We start from the raw sequence: 23,624 nt of genomic DNA, 5'->3' as shown, positions 1-23,624 counted from the left end.
ACAGTTAATTTAACCTCTTCACCTATGCTTCTCACATGTAGAAAGGGAATTGAGATAGATTGTGTTATTTTTCACAAGGATTCACTCCTCTTTCACTGTACAGAATTGTACATCCACCACCCAATGCCCTGTGAGTTCAAGCACCACTTTCTGCGGGAGTGCGTGTTTACTGACTCACCGACATTGCGCTTGACCTTGATTTGTATTAGTCAAAAATGTGAGCAGAAATGATATCTGTTAGGTTCAAGCATAACCTTAAAAGTGATCCCGGTGCCTGTTTGTGTCTATTTGCCATGAAAATGACATGTTCTAAAGAGGCTGTGCCTTTAGCCTGAGTCAAGGGAAGCAGAACCTTGGCAGACAATCTCCAGCTACCTACATGTAGCATGATTTAAAAATCAATCGCTTTATTTTTTGTAAGCCACTGAAATTTGCTAATTTTATATTACTGTGTATCCTAGCAAAAGCTGACTAATTCAGGAGTAATAATATACCACAAATGAAAATTGTGGTCAGATGGTTGGTGCTTAATAAATACTTGCTTTTTCTTTTTCTCTCCTTTCATGTATCTGTCAATTGAATTGTAGGTGGAAGGAGAAGAAATATGTGAAAGCAGGTTAAAGAAAGGTGAGAAAGGAGAGGAGTGAACTTTGAGAAACTTTGGGAGAGGCTTGAAGAATATTCCTGCCACCTTGGGAATAGAAATGCTTTCCCTTCTCTTTTAGGAAACATGGGGCAGTAAGATAGATATTCATTGTGGTCTCTCCTTATGTATCATGCATTGGTGTTAATTTCCAGTTCACCTTATTCTCAAAAATAAGTATGAAATGCAGCATCATTGTATCTACCGATATTTGAATTATACTCCATCAACTAGTGCCACATTACTTGTATTTATAAACACTTTAAGGTTGTATTACAGTACTAGATATTAGCACTTTTGCAAACATAAATTTTCTAGCTGTTTTGTCACTTTACATAAACTCACAAAGACATAGTGAGAATTAAAAATAAAAACAGGATTCCAATACATATAGACAACAGAGTGTAGTGAGGAGGAATATTGTGGGAATAGGCCAGCCTTTGATTTCAAGCCATGGATTCAAGACCTTGCTCCAAAATTTGCTAAATGTATGGCCTGGAGTATTTTTTCCTTTTTCTTGCCTCTTCTGTGTCCCAGTTTTCTATTCTACTAAGTTAGAATAATAATACTCATTGGTTTATTGTGAGGATTAAATGAGGCAAGATATGTAAAGTATCTTGCAGCAGTAGACATACAACAGAAGCTATGATTTTTTTAAAAATTAGCAAAGTATGCTTTGCTAGTGTTTACAATCAGTATTAACTCCGGATCATTTAAAATGAAATATTCCTGGGTTCTATCCCTGTAGGTTTTGATTTAATAGGTCAAGAAAGAAGTGGAGAAAATGTACTGGACGTTCATAATTCATAAAGCCCTCTAGACACTTTCGGTGTACAGTCAGGATGGAGACCATTGGTAGAGAGTGGCAAACATATAATTTTGGGAGTGAAAGAGAAATCGGATGGTAAACCACATCATGTTAGGCTACTGGAATGGAAGTTCTTAATGAGAGGGGATTTGGGGGAGGGTCAGGGAGAAAGAGAGTTTGGAGAGTTATGTTTAATAGATAAAGACCTTTTAAAAATCAGCAACTGGTAGAGAATAACTAGATAGAGAGATGGTGACTGCTAAGCCTGTTTTATAAATTGAAAAAAAAAATTGGATCAGTAAGAGATGTTACCACCTCAAAAGTTCTCTTTCAGCTACCTGGCAGTATTAAAAGAACAAAAACAATTAAAAGCAACAGTATTTCCATTTTAGGGTAGGGGTGCTGGAATGGTAGTTTGGGCCAAAGAACAGTGAGAGAAATTGACTGAGTCGAAGCAGCCGTGCAGAAGTGTTGGAAGTAGTTATTAGGGTTGTAGACATATGCTTAGTGTACGTTTTCAATGTAATAACTACCATATGTACTTTAAACAAAATACCATTGTAAGTTTTAGACTGTCTTACCACTAGAAAGAGTGAGTGAATAGAGATGCAGGTATTGAATCATGGCTGGCCTGGAAACTTAAAATATCAAGAGCAGCATCTTTTCCTACACAGACCCCAGTGACACACAGCAGTGTGTCATGAAGATAAGTTGCCTTTTGAAAAAGCCCTGCAAAAACTGATGTGTGTGGTTTCCTTCCTTTCAGATTGCCTTGACTCCCGACTAAAGTAGACACACACTCAGGAACTAGTGGGCTCTGACCTCTTTTTGCCAATTGAGTTGTTTTTAAAGATGCCGCCATGTGTCTACAGTGAGGGCCTGGCCACCTGACTCAGGTGCTAATGCAATGGTAGAACATCAGTCCCCGAGTTATGACAAACCTGAAGCATTCTGGTGGTTGGAAAAGCTCCGTCCCCAGACTCAATGGGAAGTAAAGGAAACCGTTCCATCTTAAGGCAGAAGCCAACAGAAAGGGGAATAGTCTCTGTCACAGAGGCACACTCCCAAAACATCACTAAGGGCCCACATGTGCCAAGAAACACTTTCCTCCATTCTGTATTCTTTTATCTAGTTTGAAAAGTAATTTGTTTACTGTAATTTGTACCACATGCCCTAAATAGATAGATGCTTTCCAAAGAGTAATGAGTGCGAAAAATAAAAATTATATTGTGTCCATTTTTATAGTTTACAAGATATAAATGTGATCTTAGAGCATTCTGGCAACTTTTAGCCTGAGAGAATATTTACTGATGTTTGCAATGCTGTAAAGGATTTTCGTGAACCCATGAAAAGAACACTCGCAGATGATTTGAGAAAATCTGATACTTACGGAGGATGAACTGTTGTCACCATCAATCGATTCTTAACAAATCTCTGCTCATCGCTCACCTATCTCATCTAAAGTACTTTATTTGTCTAAGTACCAAACATTCTGTTTTTTCTAAGGCGTCCCCCTTTAAGATGATATCCCAGCTTGTAGGTGCCGGGGCAGTAACTGTTAAGTGCCCACATATGTTTTTTTTATGGCAATGCATCTGATGCCATTATATTGTTGTCACAAGAATACTTGGCTCTTTAAGCCAGGAATACACATGCTCATAATAAATGACTTTTATGAGTTCATATACACAGCCATGATGCACAGAAAGTATAAAGGAAAGACTGCTTGTTTTATGCTGCCTTGGCACTAACTCTATCCCCAATTATAGGCAACAAGGGGATTGTATGAAGCCAATGAAAGCATAAGGGTAGAAAATGGAAAAGATAACACTACACTTTCACATAATGAAGCTTGTTATTGTTCAAATTGTAACAGTATTGTTTTGTTGTTCTATTTCCCTCCACCATCTTAAATGCTCTTTTTCTTCTCTACTCATGCCAAAATATGAGCTGTCTCATTCATCAATGGCAACTCTTTAAATCTTTCTTTTTTAGCTTAGAGCAAACAACAAAGGTAGTCAAGGATGATTCATACAGCATTTCATGTTCAGTGGCAGACTTTTCCCCCCTCCCTTAACAACACCTAAGCCTTTAAGTATAGAGTTGGGAGAAAGTGAAGGTAGGAGACAGCTGTTCTCCTGTTGTTTCTGTTCAGGATTTGTACACTTCAATATTTCCAGATTATAGCAGTGTGAAGCATTTTCTGCAAAATGGGAAGCCAAGCCAAATTTGCTGGGTTTCAGGTCTGCAGACAAAATTTGAACCAGCTGGGTTTTATTGGGAACTTTTGTGAGCAAGAAAACCTAGTTGTGAAACTAAAGCCAGCATTTGTCTCCTTCGGAATGGGCTACATCTTCAAGGGCTATCCCCCCATGTCTCTTCTCTTGAGGGAGTTTGGAATTTTGAAAGGTCCTAAGATAAACCTATCAGATAATTCCTTGGAGTATCTGATTGAAATCTTAGCCAACAAAGGTGGAAAGTGGAGTCAGATATGATGCTCCTCTTAGTCAAATCTTCAGAGAGATCACAGGAAGCTGGGTGTCTCTCTGTAATCTGGTTTTAGATTACCCAAATTAAAACAGGTAATGACTTCCTATACATGTGTACTTACAAAAACAAAAGCCAACAGGCACACTCATATTCACTTAAACTCACACACATATATAATAGCACCTGCTCAAAGTGGCAAATAATGGCCAACATATTGTATTTGTTCCACATCATATTTTGAGGGTTCTTAGGTGGGAATCATTGTGTTCCTTGCTAAAAAAATATACAGTTTTATAGATTTAAACACATAAGTGGTTGAAGCAAAGAAACATGCTTTATTATGATTGTTTAGTGAGACCGGGACCCATTATTTATAAGCTGTTTAGAATTTGAAAAACAAAGCAACAGAAGGTAATGTAGAGCTAGAGAAAACCCTTTTACTCCAAATCTCAGTTTAAATCTCTGAAAGAATGAATATTTTTCCAAGGGCAAAAAAAGAAATAGTACAGGCTTTCTTAAAATTTTAGTGTAATCTTAGGAAGGGAAAGTTATCGGCAGACTACTGATCTTTTTGGCATTAAAAAAAAAAAAATCGCCCCAGAGGTGGCCCTAAACACAGGCAGTATAGAAGTTTGCTAAAATTTACTGGCCCCAAATGTAACCTCAGTTACCTAACTCAAGAATATTAGGGCGCATCTAATATCAAATATCATCTATTTCTGTGAAACCATTACCAGAATTTAATATGTGAGAAATCTTAGGTCTAGGGAGAGGACAACTGATTCTCCTATATCACCAGGTAGAGTTATGGATAGAACTTGTTTCCCAGGCTTTTGTTCTTTTTCTTACACCAAATTGCCTCCCATCAACACACTTTTCAAAGAGTCTCTTTTTATATAAATATGTGTCCCCTGGGAGATGTAACATTTATAACTAATTGACCATTATAAATTTTGTATCATCGAGAGCAGTATATTATGGTGGCTAAAATCACAGCTTCCGGTGCCAAAAACTGCTTTGTTTAAATTCTGGCTTTATTGTCTTTTTTGGTAAAAGAAAGAACACCTATTTCACATATTACTTGTATAAGTTGAATTAATTAGGGCATACAAAATGAGTAGAATAGTGTCTGACACATAGTAAGCATTCCATTAGGTCTTAGGACCTTGAGTTATAAAAGACAAATCATGTAGCATGCATAGTAAGGATGTAGTTTTAAAAGGGAAATCAGTATCTTCAGATGTTTATTAAACCTCCATTTTAAGATATTGTAACTTGTATAGCTTCAGTTTTCTCCATGTCATTTCATAATATTGAGATAACATGAAAACTTTCCTTGCTGTTGGTCAAATGATTATTTTCAAGGGTTTTTTCAGATCTTGACACTATTAATATTAACACAATATTTTAAATATCTGCTTCTGGCCATTAGTAATTCACTCCTTTTGCATTGTCTTCAAAGCAAGCAATAGTGTGCTTGAAAAGCACCCACACCTGATAGTCATTGCTTTCCATCAGAAGTGACATCAAATCTAAAGCCAATTGCACGGGTAAACCTCATCTACAGCCTCCACCTCTCTATTCTAAAGACTAGTCCCTCTAGAATGGCTCCGGGTACACCATTAAAGAAGCTGGAACATTCCACATGGTCCAGTCTGGTAGCTGAGTCTGACTTACTCACTATTATTTTGAGAAAGATAAGCAAATCTAGAATAAACTTAAGGGCCTGAGATTTTTCTGTCTGCAAAGTTCTTATGCAAATTCCAACTGCTAGGACCAAAGTGTCTTCTAAAATTGCCAAAGTTCCATGAAAAATATGACTTAGTCAAATACATTCAGGTTTCCCATTGAATGTTCAAAAAAGTAACCATGTCTACCTGATCCCCCCGCTGCCCCACCTGTTGGTTGTTCTTTACCTCCAAGCCTGATTTCACTCAGTATGAAGCACACATTCTGCACTACTTTCCGAACATTGTGTGTTGTATGCTGAAAATTAAGTGATGACACCGTTCAGATGTTTTCTGGCTCTTGACTTTTATCCATCCAATCAGTTGTTATCAATGTGGACAATAAAATTGTGGGGCCAATGAGAATTCTTCCAGTGATCCAAGTCTACTTTTTCATGTTTATAACATGACAATCTTGGTACTAATGCATCTGGGATATAGTAATAATTTATACTTAACAGAAAACAGGCATCACCTCACTATTCTTTAATCAAAACCAGTGCCTCTCTTCCTATTGAGTCTGAGAATGTTTTATTGTGTGGGGATAGACGGGAGTTTGCAGTATCTTTTGTTCCATTGACTTGGTAAACAAATTTAAAAACATTTAAGAATCATGATACTAGGGATGGTATCTCAAAGAAACTGATGTTGACGCTCCTCCCATAGAAGTACAGTAGTGTGTTCTATATTGATGATACAAGTAAGAGAACGTTACCAGACTCTGGCTGATTTTCAAGAAAGAATCAATGAATACTCTAAGCCAGTGGTTCCTAAAGTTGGTACCCAGACAAGAAGTCTCAGTATCACCTAGGAACTTGTTATACATGCAAATGCCCAAGTTTCATCTCAAGCTTATTGAATGAGAAACTCTGAGGGTGGGGATACAATCACATGTGTTTTAGAAGCCCTTCACGTGATTTCAATGTAGCTAAAGTTCAAGATGCATGGCCCTAAGCCACCATCTCAAGGAGAATTTTAGAAAATTTTAAGGGCTGTTAAAATTTTGAACTCTTTCACAGCACTGATACACCCAGTGTCCATGAAAAACAGATTACTAGATTGTCACAATGCAGCAGGCCAATTATGTTGGTCTATGTCTCAATAGCAGACAGGGCATTATGTATAGTCATGCATAACTTAACGACCACAATACCTTCTAAGAAATGCATCATTAGCTGATTTTGTCATTGTGTGAACATCATAGAGTGTACTTACACAAACCACATGGTATAGCCTACAACACACCTAGGCTATACGGTATAGCTATTGTTCATAGGCTATAAATCTGAAGGGCATGTTACTGTACTGAATATCGTATGCGACTGTAACACTATAATAAGTATTTGTATATCTAAACATAGAAAAGGTACAGTAAAACTACAGTATTACAATCTTAAGGGACCACCATTGTATACACAGTCCATCGTTGACCTAAACATTGTTATGTGGCACATGACTGTATATAATATGAAATACACATAATTTTTTTCTTAAAAAATCCATATGAAGCTATCTAGGTCATTGCTACTCAAAATGTGATTCCTGGACCAACAGCATCAGTCTCGCTCAGTTGCTGTTAGAAATGCAGCTCTCAGTACCCACCCCGGACCTACTGACTCAGAATCTGCATTTTAACCAGAAACCATGTGATTCTTATGCACAATAATTTGAGACCATGTGTCCTACCTGATCATCTACCCTAAAATCATTCAAGGATAAGACCATACTTAAGAAGTCAGTAGGCGGGTGCGTTGGCTCACGCCTGTAATCCTAGCACTCTGGGAGACCAAGGCCAGGGGATCGCTTGAGCTCAAGAGTTTGAGACAAGTATAAGCAAGAGTAAGACTCGGTCTCTACAAAAAATAGAAAAATTAACCAGGCATGGTGGCATGCCCTTGTTGTCCCAGGTACTCAGGAGGCTGAGGCAGAAGGATTCCTTGTGCCCAGGAGGTTGAGACTGCAGTGAGCTCTGATGACACCACTGCACTCTACGCAGGGCCACAGAATGAGACTCTGTCTTAAAAAAAAAAAAAAAGAATTCAGTTATCCTGAGAATATATGACACTTTAGGTCTTCCAGAAATTATTTTCTTCCCACACCAACTGTTTGACATCATAATGATTATGCAAAAATCATTGATTTGTGTGATTTTTTTCAAATCCCTCAGAATCTACAGTAAGAGTTAATATTTACTGAGTTTTACTACACTCCACATACTTCTTTACTGATGTAATCTTTGCACCAACATTCTAGGTTAGGAATGTTTATTATAATTTCCATTTTACAGTCTGGAAATTGAGGCAAAGAGAGAGCAGATAACTTGTTTACAGTTAATTATTTTTTTTAAATGATGGAGAATTTGTTTGTACCCACATATATTGGTGCTATCTTGGCTATCTAAGGCTGTACTATTTAATAAGGTCTATTAACATTTCCAAACATGATACTTGACAGTCAGAGGCATTGTTGCTCATCATTGTTTTTAATCAAAATTTAAGAGTTAGGTTGAGGAAGAAAGAGAGTGGAAGAAGAGGACTTATTATATATTTTATATTTGAAATCTAATCAAAGTTAAATACATTGATTTATCCCCGGGGACCAAATCCAAGGAAATATCTAAAATTCTATCTATCAGGTAAATAGCATGAAAGTCAATAGGTACAGAATTTACCATGAATCTGAATTTTTACATTTGATGGTAACCTAAACAAATTTTAAAGAAATAGTTTGTTTGTATTATTCTTTTTATTGCTAACTTAAAACACACATGCCTGTTCTCTAAAGAATTCAAAATAATGCAAATAATAAAAAACATGATCCTTAAAGAATAATCACTGTTTTCTAAGCGGAAAAACATACATTTACAATTGAATGTCTATGAATCTGATGGACTACAAATTCACCACGAAGCCACTTTAATCCAGAAAATACAAAATACTGGACTGTTTAGAAGCTATGTTATAAATATGAATATAGAGTCGAGAAATTCTGTTGAATGTTCCTTGGAAAACCAAGAGACTTTTTTAGCACCTGGACTGAATTTGAAGGAAACTGGACTTGAATTAGAGTTTTGTGTAGAAACCAAGAAAAAGTCAGTGGTTTTGGCTAGATGAAGTGATTTATTTCAAGCCAAAACTTAACATAAAGCTCCTGAAATGCTAACTTATATGAATTCGCTAAAATAGAAGGTGGTGTGTGTGCGTGTGTGTGTGTGTGTGTATGCATATATGTGTGCGTATGACATAGAGAGAGAAAGAGAGGGAGAGAAAGACTTTTGCAGTGGAAATGTCTTTAAAAATTCACTTAGCTCACTGTTTTATTTATAGTCTATAAGCTTTTCTCAGACAGTCATTGATCAGATAACGATAAAAACTAAAATGCGAATTTACAAAAGTGAGTTTGAGCCTGTACTAATCCATTTTGCACAGTCTTTAAATTATTCCACTAAAAATAAGTCTAAAATTCTATGCACTTCAGAAAAAAATATATAGAACTATGTATTATGCACCTCCATATATAAATGGGTGTGTTTAAAGTACTTTCTATAAAATGCTCACTAATGGAATGTTATTTTTAAATCCAGACACTCATTGGGAATAGACAGATGAAATGTTGTAAGGCAAGATGAAATGCAGCCAAATGAGTCATCCATCCATTGAATGCAGACAAGTGAGATGAATATAACAGTCTTGATATCTAAGATGAGGCATCAATAGACAGATGGGTGAGATGTATGGCTATTAAAAAGGAATTAAATGGTAGAAACAGGCACAAGTCAGAAGGGCACTTTTCTTTTTTTTTTAAATTTTAGAATATTATGGGGGTACAAAGGTTTCAGTTACATGAATTGCTTTTGTATAGTTTGAGTCAAAGTTATAAGTGTGTCCATCACTCAGATACTGTGTATTGTACCTGTTAGGTATGAATTTACCCATCCCCACCTCCCCAATCCCATCTGCTTGATTTCCATTGAATTTTACTGCCATATGTGCACATGAGTGTTGATCTATTAGTTCCAATGTAGTAGTGAGTACATGTGATTTTTGTTTTTCCATTCTTGTGATACTTCACTTAAAAGGATGGTCTCCAGTTCCACCCAGGTTGTTACAAAAGGTATTAGTTCACCATTTTTTTAATGGCTGAGTAATACTCCATGGTATACATATACCACATTTTCTTAATCCACTCATGTAATGATGGGCACTTGGGTTGTTTCCACATCTTTGTGATTGTGAATTGTACGGCAATAAACATTTGAGTGAAAGTGCCTTTTTTATAAAATGTCCTTTTTTTTTTCCTTCTGGATAAATACCCAGTTGTGGGATTCCTGGATCAAATGGTAGGTCTACTTTTAGCTCTTTGAAATATCTCCATATTACTTTCCATAGAGTCTGAACTAGTTTGCAGTCCCACCGAAAGTGTATAACAGTTCCTTTCTCTCTGCATCTACACCAGCATCTGTTGTTTTGGGACTTTTTGATATAAGCCATTTTCACTGGAGTTAGGTAATGTCTCATTGTGATTTTGATTTGCATTTCCCTGATGATTAGAGATGTTGAGCATTTTTCCTTATATTTATTGGTCTTTAGTCTATCTTCTTTTGAAAAGCTTCTGTTCTTGTCTTTTGCCCACTTTTTAATGGGGGTATTTGATATTTTCTTTCTGATTCACTTGAGTTCTTTGCAGATTCTGGTTATTAGTCCTTTATCGGATGTATAGCATGCATATATTTTCTCCCATTCTGTAGGTTGTCTATTTGCTCTATTGATTGTTTCCTTGGCTGTGCAGAAGCTTCTTAATTTAATCAAGTCCCATTTATTTATTTTTGTTGTTGCTGTGATTGCCTTTGGCATCTTCTTTATATTAATAAATTCTTTGCTTATGCCCATATCTAGAAGAGCATTTCCAGCCTCTTCTTCTAGAATTCTTATAGTTTCATGCCTGAGGTTTAAGTCTATTATCCATCATGAATTAATTTTTTTGTGTGGTGAGAGGCGTAGATCCTGTTTCATTCTTCTACATGTGGCTATTCAATTTTTTCAGCACCATTTATTGAATAGGAATTATTTTTCTCAATGTATGTTTTTGTATGCTCTGTCAAATGTCAGATGGAAATATGAGGATAGTTTTATATCTGAGTTCTCTGTTGTGATCCATTGGTCTAGGCTCTGTTCTTGTGTCAGTACCATGCTGTTTTGGTTACTATAGCCTTGTAGTATAGCTTGCAGTCTGGTAAAGTGATGCCTCCCGATTTGTTCTTTTGCTTAAAGTTGCTTTGGTTATTCAGTGTCTAGCATTCCTTTCCACCAGCAACAGTCAAGCTGAGAATCAAAACAAAGACTCAATACCTTTCACAATAGCAACAAAGACATAAAATACCTAGGAATATATTTAACTAAGGAGGTGAAAGACCTCTACAGGGAGAACTATGAAACATTGAGGAAGGAAATTGCAGATGATGTAAACAGATGAAAAAACATATCATGCTCATGGATTGGCAGAATCAACTCTGTTAAAATGTCTATACTACCCAAAGTGATTTACAGATTCAATGAAATCTCCATTAAAATACTAGCATCATTTTTTGTAGCTCTAGGAAAAATAATTCTACGCTTCATAGGAAACCAGAAAAGGGCTCTTTTCTTAAGCTTCTCAAAAGACTATACACATCTTTAGGAATTTTTATGATAATATTTCACAAAAGCCAGCTGGTTCTGCAAATCTACTGGGAACAGTCTTTTGTCATCCTTATATTAACAGATAGAGCTAGCTACATCATGTCTCATTAAGGGGAAGCACACATTTAAAAGCAAAAATATATTATCCATTGCTTATTTACCATGTTAACACCACTCAAGGATCAACTGTAAAATACTTTCCTACCACTCAGACTTTTTGAAAGTAGATCTATAAAGAGGAAAAGTGGTGGAAAATATAAGGCTTGAAATGTTTTTATTAAAGTGAACGGTAGCAGCCTGGTCTTGTTAACTCCTGATTCTTTTGCACAAATATTTGAATTAAAAATTCCAGCTTAAGTGGAAACATAAAGGATTGAGGCTTTTAATAAGGAAGCTGTATCATTAGGGGAGGTCTAACAAGGAAAAGAAAAACAATGGTATTCAAGAACAGTGCTACCATAGAGATATGGTAGACATTCATTTATTCACTCATTCATTAATTAATTCATTCATGATTTGAGTAGCTAATGTGTACCAACAGTTGTTTTGGGGTACTGAGGTGACACAGGCCACCTTGAGAGCTGCATGGTATTAGTCTTATTAGTCTTGCCTTTCTGAACACAGATGTTTCTCATTCCCTGAGAGGTGTGAGTGAAAAGGGGCTCAGAGACCTACAACTGGTGACTGGGCTTTTCCCATATGTGGAGTAGAGCAGTGGCTCCCAAACTTGGTGGAAAATCAGAACCACCTGGGTGATATTTTTAATCCAGGTTTCTGAGCTCCACCTCAGGCCTACTGAATTAGAATTACTGGGGTTAGGCCTGAATATCTATGTTTTAAACACATTCTCTAGATATTTTTGAGGACTAGTCATATGTAAGAATTCAATGTCCATTAATACTCAATAGTTTGGGATTATCTTTGTGACCATAAGTTTCTCCATTAATAGTGGAAAAATTTTACCAATAGAGTTGGGGAACGAGCTGGCTTTAGTGAAAACTTAATATAAAAACTCCTAGGACACTGTTGGTGAGAATATAAATTAGTACAGTCATTATGGAAAACAGTATGGAGTTTACTCAAAAAAATTAAAAATAGAACTAAAAAATGATCCAGCACTGGATATATATCCAAAGGAAATGAAATCAGTATGTTGATGAGGCATCTGCACTCCATGTTCATTGCAGCACCATTCACAATAGCCAAGATATGGCATCAACCTACCAAGAGTCCACCAAGGGATGAATAGATAAAGAAAATGTGCCATACATACACACTAGAATACTATTCAACTGTAAAAAAGAAGGAAATCCTGTTACTTACAAAAATATAGATATACCTGGAGGACATTATGTTAAGTGAAATAAGCTAGGCACAGAAAGACAAATACTGCATGATATCACCCACGTGTGGGATCTAAAAAATTTGATCTAATAGATGAAGAGAGTAGAATAGTGGTTACCAGAAGCTGGGGTTGTTGGGGAGTCATTGGTCAAAAAATGCACAATTACAGTTAGACAGGAGGAATAAGTTCAAGAGATCTATTATGGAGCATGGTGATTATAGTCAATGATGATATATTATATGTTTGAAAAAAGCTAAGAGAGTGACTTGGGAACTAAGTCAAGAAAGTATGTTTTTATTGTGCATACTGGCACATGTAACTGACAAAAGCAAATATATCAGAAAGTTAAGACATTTTTAAGAGATTACACTGCCAAAGAAGCCACCAGTGTTCTTGCAAAAAGTCTGTGAATATAGCATGTCCCACATTCACAAAGGAGCATTTTATGGTGTGGTAGTGGCAATAGTACACATCATACACACCCATAATCCACTAGCCCCAACATAGTCATGTGGCCACATCTATCTCAGGGGAAGCTGGGAAGGAGAATATAGCTTTGTTCCAGGAGGAAAGGCAACTATTAATCACCATGTAAGTCTCTGCGACAGTTGGCCCTTTCTTTTGCCAAATATACGTTTCATTCTTCTGTTCACATAGAGAATACACTTACCCCTTCTCTAAGGGAGACATCTCAATATTTCCAAAATTTAGATCCAGTCACAACCACCAGCTCAAAGGCCAGGATGTTGCGTGATGTTTAATCCAAATGTTGTGTTGTCTCATAGTAGACAGGTGGGGAAGTGGAGGGGTGCTGGGCATGGCCCAGGGCATCAGAGGGTGGGGATCAGGCAGCTGAGAACCTGACTGTCCCTGGGAAGAGGGGAAGTGGCAGGAGACAGAAACACATATAAGCAGAGGCTCCTGGCCACCTGTCACATGCTCCATTGTCCCACTGGATTCATTTGGGAAACACAAAGTGAAAGATAAAATTACTAAGAATTTCAAGACAATGACTGTAGAACATTGAACTCCAAGCCTGGGGTGCTTCTGAGCACAGAGCCTTTTGTAACTGCACTGGCCACATGCCCATGAAGCTGTTCCTACTGATACCCAAGTCCTGCTACCATCGAATATTATTTTATTGGTTTATTGGGCATGAAAATTTTTAATAGCTCAGTGATTCTTATGCTTAGCAAAGATCGAGAACTGTCCATAATAATAGGAGATTAGCTAACAATTACAGTATGGCTATACTATAGGATACTATGCAGTCCTTAAAAAAAATTAAGCCACCATACAGGTACATACTTGCAAATGGGTCTACCACATCTTTTTAAGTTTAAGAAGCATGCTGTAAAGCATTATGTATAGTTCGATTTCCTTAAAACATTTGTGTGTGTGAGTGTGTGTGCATGGGTCAGGGTGAGGGAGGTATGTCTTTGGATATATACATGGTATTCAAGGTATATGTGTATTGCAAGTAAAGAAAAAGTTCAAAAGAATATACAGCAATTTTTTTTAATATTGGCTATCTCATAAGGATGGAATTGAGGGAAGAATTTATTTCATTTCTATATTCTTTACATTTGTTTAAGCATGTATCACATTTCAATTGCTGTTTTCCCTCCCCTGTAAGATTTACTAGAGACGGGTCTTCTACTTCTTCTTCTTCTTCTTCCCCTTCCTCCTCCCTCTTCCCCTCCATCTTTCTCTTCTCTCTGTTTCCCTCTCCTTCTTCTCTTTGTCCTTCTCTTTCTTTTTCTCCTTGTCCTCCTCTTTCTTCTCCTTCCTCTTCTTTCTCTTCTTTTCCCTCTTCTCCTCCTCTTCCTTCTCCCTTTTATTCTTCATTAAATTCTTCAAACACAAGGAGATGAGTCTTTAGGGGCTGTATGGTGATATTTCCATATCTCTTTTAAGTGACTACAGCAGGTGTTTTAAAAGACAGCTCTGGGCAAGGCAAAAAGAGAACACCCCTATCAGCTCAAGGTACTCCCTCCCCACTCCTTCAATATAGTGGGAGAAACACAATAATGGATACTTTAATCCTTTCCTTTTCTATGGTCCTCTCTATTAACCAATTTTTCTGTCTTCCATTTTTCTCATTTCTCTATCAGTTGAAACTGGCACAAACTTACTCTGTGCAAATTCTCAGACTATCACAGAAATGTACGTCTGTTGTGAATCTGGAGGTCAGCAGGTAAGTGGCAGAACGCGGTTTGCTTGGGACGCCCTTCTGCCTGAGTCTAGTCCCGCACACGGGAACAGACAAGGGATTTTCAAAGCTTTGATGTGAGAACAGAACTATGAGGTTATGACTTATCCATCTTTGGAGTGTACTGAACAGACACAAGATTGCTTTTATCACCATTTCACAAGCAGGAGAACGTAGTGCGGTCCGAGTCAGCCAGCCAGGGTCATGAGTGTACTGCAACCCAGTGTAGAATCCTGGGCAAGCCATTTAATATTTCAGTTTCCCTCTCATGTGTAAAACCCAGCCAACGGCGCATGCTCCATCATCCCAGCCAACGGTGCATGTGCAACACCATCTTGGAGTATTCAACCTGAGTAAGAGCCACCAGATTACTACAGCTACATGAGCGATCCCAGACAAGACCATAAGAGGAACCATTCAGCTCAGTCCAGAATTGCGAGCAAATGAATGGTTATTGTCTTAAGCCATTAACTTTTGGGGTGGTTAACACCCCCAACGACCTGTGCTGTTGACATTGAAATCAATAAATGATAACTGAGAGTGACCTATCAATTTTAAAAATTGTACCACTTTCCGCTAGATGAGAAAAATAGCAAATACATAGAACATAATCAAAAGATATATTTCAAATGCAATGACAAACACAAAAATGTCTTTGTGAACAAACTTTCTGTACTGGATTACCACTTTGTACTGTATAGGCAAAAATAAGATATACATCTGTGTATGTGTGTGTGTGTATACACATATATGTTAATACATACAGAGAGAGAGAGAGAAAGAGAGAAGGAGAGAGAGAGAGAATTTTATTTGGGGAACTTACGAAAACATGATTTTCTACGAAGCATATGCTGGAAAATCTTGCACAAAGATTCTTCATTTTGTGTAACGGTCCTGCAGGTACACTGCGCTTGAAGGACTGTCCCAAGGGTACCGATGTAGGCAGCTTTGCAGTCATCACTTCCTGAGCAAGCGAGGTCCTGTTTGCTTAAGGTGCTGATGCAGGTCTCATCCTCATGGCACTTTCTAGTCACATGCTGCCAGCATTTTGATTGAAACGTACTATAGCGCCTCCTAGATAAAGAGTGAAGAAAAGGAATTAGCCTCCGAATAACATTATTTCACCTTAACATGTGATGCTTCCTCACCTAGTGAAAGACTGATATAAAACAAAATACCTCCTGGATGCCAGTACATACTTGAAAACTAAATTTTTACATTCAAACATCCCAATAGAAAACGTGGAAGAAAAAGCAGAGGAAACTTGTGAATTATTGCCCTATTGTGATGCAAGACAGAGGCTAAGTTTACTCTGGATTTTCCTTCATTACTAATGTTATTTCCATGGGTGATGATTTGCAGTATGAACTACTTGAGAGATTTATTAGCGATTTTCAAGCTGAATGTAGCTTTGTGGCTAGCATTTGGCTACTGTCTCACACTAAGTGATTTCAAATAACACGTTCGACCTTTCAAGTCAGTTATCCCACAGGATGGGAAGTACTGTACACTTTCTCAACATTTCTAAGCAGACTAATTCGAATTTACAATATGCTTTGATGTTCTCTGGCAGCAAGAGCTAATGTGAAGCAAAACATTATGAGTTTATTTAATGGCCAAGATAATCCTTTAGAACTATATCCATTCATAAGTTTTCTGACTATACATTTGATACTCTCTGTAATAGTAATAATAGTAATAGTAATAATAATAATAGTAATAATCTTCCAACTTAAATATTCATCACCTAAAATTACTTTTTACTTTTTCTTAAATAGGTCACCATCAAACATGCATGAAATCTCTATAAGTACATGACATTTGTCATGAGCTTATTTGTCTATATTTAGTAGCAACCCTGCTAAAAAGACAAAGCCACATTGTTTATAATAATCTGTTTAAGTCATCTTAAATGATAAACTTTTTAATATAATGAAATTATATTTATTAGTATTATTAAAATTAATAAATTCATTATTATAAAATTTTAATATAATTAAATATATTAACATTTCACTACATATTCAAATGTATTGGATTAAATATATTTAAATAAATTAAAATTTAATATAAAGGAAATTAATTGCTATATATTAAAATTTATAATTAATAATACAACAAATTTATTAGCATATAATTCTGAGGCCAGAAGAACAAATATGTTCCTTTAATGCAATTAAGAGTTATACACAGGATGTCATCTGAGTTTTGAAAATGTCAATTGTCATTTAGAAGGTAGGGAATAAACCTGCATCTAGATGCTATTTATTCTTTATTAAATATGTATTTTACGAAATTTAAGCTCATGATTTATCTACTGGTGGAAGTTATTTCATTCATAAAATGTCATGAAATATTGCTAAAAGAATAAACTAAAGAATATTTAATTAAAAATTTTTATAAAACACTTTAGTACACTGGATACCTAAATCATTTGAAATTTAAATGTTTAAATGTGACAAAAAATTTATATTAAAAACTTTTATTTTAGGTTTGAAATGTTTTGAGGTGCAATGTTTTCATTATCTGTATTTTCTTGATTTTTCTGCAATTTTTAGTTTTGGTTTGTTCAAACAATGAAGTATTTAAAAGAATAATTTTTATGAGGAATTGAGTATAGTATTTTGTTTTTATTCTTTCTTTTAATTTCCATTTACAATGCAAAATGTAAGAAAATGTGCTCTGTGTAATTTCTGCACATGGAATGTTTTACATTTACCTTTGTAACCTAATATATAGCCACATTTTTTAAATGTCTCTCTCATACCATTCTAAATAAATGAGTGTATTATGGAAATTTGCTTTTAAAAAGTGGTTAGAATTTTTTCTAAGCAAATGCTTTCTTTCACTACTTTTTTGAGTTCACACATATGCAAATATAATGTATTGTAACTTTATATAAATTCATAAATTTCTATAAAATTGGCAAAATATACTCTCACTTCCCAGTTGGTATCTGTATTGGACAAAATTAATTGAGAAATTGCCTTTATATAGCCTTCTTTGGCTTTTTCAAAAAATAAAGAAATGTCAAAACTCATCATGAATTGAGGATTCTGGACAAATGATAGAAATTCCATTTTAAAACCAGAGTGCCCTGCTTTGCCCAAGTACAGGCTCTTCTGCAAAAAAGGCAAGTGATAAAGGGCTTATCATCCTCACTGAAGGAGTGGTTTTCCATTTGGAGATTTTTTTTTTTCATCTGAATTACATTAGCAATAATTTAATATGAATGCTGGACATCTCCCCAAGGCAAAATTTCCTTAGGAAAATGATAGGATTTGCCTTTTCATGATGGCTGCCAGTATTCAATAATATTTCCATCACTTCTATAAAGTACTTATTAAAGGACTATTCACACATGGTGAAAGGAAATTGAAGACACACAGTCCTTACTCTCTGAACTAATCTAAGAAAGAAATTACGTAAGAAGAGATGTATATACATACTTCAAAATATTAGTACAAAAATTGAGTGCATGATATTTAAAAGTGGAGGGAAATAAGATAACATCTTTGTAGTGCCTATCCTGTTCTAGAACTCACATCACAAAATATTTTATTTGATATGGAAGCTCAGAAATATGCTCTAAAGGTTGAATGCTTCAGGATAATTAGGTAGTATATCTAGAGATCATTATCCTAACTGAAGTATCTCAGGAATGGAAAAACAAACACCACATGTACTCTAATAATTTGTAACTGATCGATGGGCACACATGTGCACAGAGAGATGTGAAGGTCATTGGAAATCAAAAAGGCAGAGAGAGTGGGGAGGTAAAAACCTACCTATCAGGTAAAATGAACCCTATTAGGGTGTTGGGCACGCTAATAGCCCTGCTTAAGGTTTATAAAAGCTATCTACGTAATAAAAACATTTATACTCCCTTAATATTTTGAAACAAAAAAAATAGTCTTCCCTGGCCCTGGCTGGTTAAAACATTATTAGGTTTCATTGTTAGTGTAGATGATAGATAGGCAGATAGATACCTAGATACATAGACAGTAATAGTTTATTTGTGGTAAGAAAAGTAGTGTAATCAAACATTTAACATATTTCATTGAATGTAGGAGATATCATTATTTTATGTATAACAAAAAACATTTGTTGGCGCTTAAATTCTGACAAATGTTTCCTTGTCATTGACCTTAAGATTCATTCCAAATATGTCCGGGAGGTTAAAATGTGTTAAAAAATTACATCTTAGAATCAATTTCTCTAATAAGAATTTTTTGAGATGATGAGTTTGAAAAATATAAATTGCACTATAAAATTATTTTATCATTGCCTTTATTATTCACTCAAGAAGAATAATTAATGAGCCTTAAAATAACTGATACACATTTGCAATGATAAGATCCTTAAATAAAATTTTCTTAAGAACCTTGACATCCTAGAGGATTAGTTGAAGCAATGTCAACACTCCAGCACTCTGCTTAGATCTTTACCCTTTATTTCATAGAATGTGTGGTTTAGGAAAGCAGTCATCTTTTTTGACAAATGTTTACAAGATCTGGAACTACTTTCCAAGTTAGAATGACCAAGGTTAAGAGAGTCTACAGAGTTAAAAAGATAAAAGAAAGCAGTTTATCAAGAACCTTCAGGAAGTTGATATCATTAAATATTTTAGTCTTTTGCCACTGGTTGAAGCAAGGTGACAAATACACCAAATCTTTGCTCTAAGCTATCACACACTGAGCTATTCCTCCATACAAAATGTCTATTTTGATCTTTAAATGAATTTGATATATATGAAGTTTTATTCATTTATGTAAAATTAAGTAAAACAGTCCCTAATAGAAGGCACTAAGGACAGAAATAAATGTAAAGCATTACTCAAAAAAGATGCAAAAGATGAATCCAAAATTATATGGTTTAATGCTGGTTGTTAAATAAAGCTCCTTCCACATGATAACATCAATATTACAAATAGTTGTGACTCATCAAAGTTATTCTTTCCTACATCTTTTCTTGCTCTTGTCCAAAAGGGTGCACTTAACTGTGGATTTCTGACCACACAAAAGATAAATTCATCTTGAATATATAACAAAATGTGTTAATGAAGACCCTAACAAAGAAAAGAAAAAAGCCAAAGAGTGTTGGACTAAATCTATGGTTCACAAGAGTGGTTACCTGAATAGGTACAGTCTAGTCTCGGCTAGCAGCCAGAATAAAACTTTTAGCAAGGAAGGCAGATCATTCATAACTCTGCTAAAAATTCTCCAGTACCTCTCCATTTTACTTGGAGTAAAAGCTGAAGTCCTTGCAGTGTCCCTTAAGGCCCTACATGGCCTATGCTTCCCCACACCTACCCTGTTAAATTCCCCACCTCATCTCCTATTGCTTTCTGCAGGACAGGCATGTGTGTCTCTTATTCACTGTTTCCTAGAGTAGTAGTAAGTACTTGATTAATATTTCTTCTGAATGAACAAGTAAATGACTGACATTACTGCCCTGAGAATTAAATGCTCGAAGTTGGGAAGAGGACAATGGATAGATTTCTAACATCATGGCATACATGTATGCCAGGGATGTCCAAATTGTTCTTCCTGAGCTCCAGCCTTAGACAGAAATGATTTATTTTGAAGTTTGAGGAGTCACTTTGCCAAAATTCTACGACATTTAACGGCCTTATATAATCACACCAAAAAGCATATTAAAAAGTAGATCTACAAGCCAGGTCTATTAACCAATTCATTAGTCTATGTTGAATATATAATTTCATTAATAACTATTTTACGACTACCAAAGTTTGACATACTGTATTTCTTTATTCCGAAAAAACCTATTCTGCATTTGAATTTCAAAAGGATATTACACATGTACCACAGATTCAAAATATGAATTGTCTGGCTTTATTTACACCATGTTGGATGAGGGGACTCTTGATGTAATGAGATCAAGTGTTAGGACTGGACTGTAACAAATAAGGTGCCCAAATAAGAAAGTAAGATATGCATGTTTTTACTCACCTGCATAATTCATCATTTCGGCAGCTGTGAATTACATTGAGGCAAGTAGGGGGTGGAACTCTGTTCACTGAACATGGCTTGCCTGGAAGAGCTTCTTTGGACTGCTGACAAGGTATATCAGATTGAGCACAGTCACAAAAAGCCAACATCTGGGCAATGTTAAAAGGCATATTTTGATAGAAGAACCGTATGGCTGCTTGGCAGTGTTTCACATCACACGGATTTCCATTTGCTGAACAAGCTTTAAGGTAAGGGGCCAACTGCGCATTACAGACCACATCCTCCACACACGCCTCTGCCACTTCCAAACAGGACCAGATCCCTTCGAATCCTGAAAACAATGACATGCCCAGATCGTGGAAAACTAAACAGGAAGCTGTATATACAGAAACTGCAAAACACTGTGAGAAGTCTGTGAACAAAATACAATGATGTACTGATGTGCTATTTTTGGCAAACATTACCTTTTTTTTTTTAGGGTAAGTATCAATTTACTGGGACCTGAATAGTGGACTATTGGAATCATCTTTCATTTACACTGGATACGTATTGTGATCTAGAGTGATGGGAAGTGTGTAGGGCCAACACTGAGCTGAAGGAAAAAAAATCTCCTAGTCCAAGTGTCTCAAAAGTAAACAATAAATCTTCAGAAATTGTGTTTGAACTATATAGTTTATGGTGAGTTCATTGGTCAAGGCACAGTGATTCTCATTTTTGTTGTACTTTTTATTGTGGGGGGCATTCTTGAATAAAGTCTCCACATAGTTATATTTGCATATAACGATGTCTACATTCTGGAAAACACAGGTATACATGAATGCCCCCTCACTGCATGCATAGGCAAAAACAGTTGCCCCTAAATGATTTAATTTAAGTGATCAAAATATCCATGAAATGTAATCAAGACTATTTTTTTAATCGTAAAGTGTTCCTCAGCACATCCGCAGATGATGAGTGGGCAAAAGAGTTCCTTTGATATGTCATTACTGGAGAACATGTAATGATTTTATTACATTTTGTAGTATTAGAAAGGTTACACAATTTATTTTGTATTGGCATACCTTTAAGAAGCCTGGTAACTACATTTTAAATTATATTGTGTAGTATTTGCAATGCAGATCAAAAGTATAATTTATAAACATTACAATGATGGGAAAGAGTAGTTAGATCCAATTTAAATTTATCCTCTTTCATGTTATCTAGAAGGAAAACGAAGAAAGTATTTCATTATTGAATGATTTTCTAAGTTTCTTTGGAGAATCTGGGCTACATTTATGAATAAGTAAACAAACAAAAATACATAGAAGTTCATATAACACTTATTTAACCCTTGATCTTCAAAATTAGTGCAGTACAGTTGAAGAAAACAAACCTCTGTAGTATCATTCAAATGGGTTCAACTGCCCTGCTCCAAGGATTCAGTTACTTGGATATTTAAACAAATGGTAACAACTAGACCATGTACATTGAAGTAAACAAAGACTTATCTGGGGAGGAAAAACAGAAGAAACATTGTCAGAACCCTCCCTCCCCACACAAATCCCCTCCTAGTGAGATCTTAATTAGATTGAAATGCAATATAAAAACTATTTCCACCTCCGATTATCTCATCCCCCAAAAGTTCTTAGGAATTATAATTTTAGAATTGGAAAATCTTATCAATGGAAGTGCATTCAAGTGGCCATCCAACTCTAAGATCTTTCATTCAAGGACATTCCCCTACTATGTACTGGGAGACATACAGAGGATGAAAATCTGCAGTCCTTGTCGTTGAGCATCCTGATGCCTGGTAGGAAATACAGACAAATAAACCAAAACCAAAATAAAACACAAGGAGCACTAATAGATGTATCCATGAAGTGGTAGGGGAATCCGATGATCAGATTTTTATTTTAAAATGAAAATTAATTTTTTCCATTACATATTAAAATATTAACTTTTGTTGTGGCACAAATGTCCCTTCATGACTCAATTTGTCCTTACCAGGCTATCTGTTGATATTCCCTGCCTTCCAGTCTACTGTGCATATAAGATGGTAAAAATATACAGTTAGATAGAAGAAATAAATTTTAATATTTGATATTATAAATCAGTAGGGAGACTATAGTTAATTTATTATATATTTCATGGTAGAAGAGTAACATGTCCCCAACACAAAGAAAAGATAAATGTTTGAAGTAATGGGAACGTCAAAATAGATTTGCAAAAATTAGCAAATTTGTCTATTTATGATTAAAAAATCTCTAAGTAATCCAGAAAGTGAAAGAAATTCCCTCAGCCTGAAATTATCTCAGTTTGCAGTCCCACCAGCAGTGTAAGAGTGTTCCCATCTCTCTGTATCCATGCCAACATTTGTCATTTTTGGTCTTTTTGATAAAAGCCATTCTCACTGGAGTTAGGTGATACCTTATTCTGGTTTTGATTTGCATTTCCCCGATGATTAGAGATGTTGAGCATTCTTTTCATGTTTGTTGGCCATTAGTCTATCTTCTTTTGAAAAGTTTCTGTTCATGTCCTTTGTCTACTTTTTTTAATGGGCTTGTTTGATTTTTTTTCTTGTTGATTTGCTTGAGTTCTTTATAGATTCTAGTTATCAACCCTTTCTGTGATGTGTAGCATGCAAATATTTTCTCCCATTCTGTAGGTTGTCTATTTGCTCTAGTGATAGTTTCTTTGGCTGTGCAGAAGCTTTTTAATTTGATCATGTCATATTTATTTATTTTTGTTGATGCTATGATTGCTTTTGGGG

The 23,624-nt window shown here is 35.6% G+C and overlaps 1 protein-coding gene across 1 annotated transcript in view; it reads right to left on the bottom strand.

Annotated features, from left to right (window-relative positions):
- GFRAL (GDNF family receptor alpha like) overlaps positions 1–23,624 on the bottom strand; it is a 43,321-nt gene that overhangs the window by 11,232 nt on the left and 8,465 nt on the right. Inside the window, 3 exon segments of the mRNA XM_012648705.1 lie at positions 15,727–15,977; positions 20,876–21,206; positions 22,021–22,074. Coding sequence (XP_012504159.1) covers positions 15,727–15,977; positions 20,876–21,206; positions 22,021–22,074 — 636 coding nt within the window.

This window comes from Propithecus coquereli, unplaced genomic scaffold (genome assembly GCF_000956105.1).
Source record: "Propithecus coquereli isolate 6110/MARCELLA unplaced genomic scaffold, Pcoq_1.0 Scaffold292, whole genome shotgun sequence".
Lineage (NCBI taxonomy): Eukaryota > Metazoa > Chordata > Mammalia > Primates > Indriidae > Propithecus > Propithecus coquereli.
This window is presented reverse-complemented; position numbering and strand designations above follow the sequence as displayed.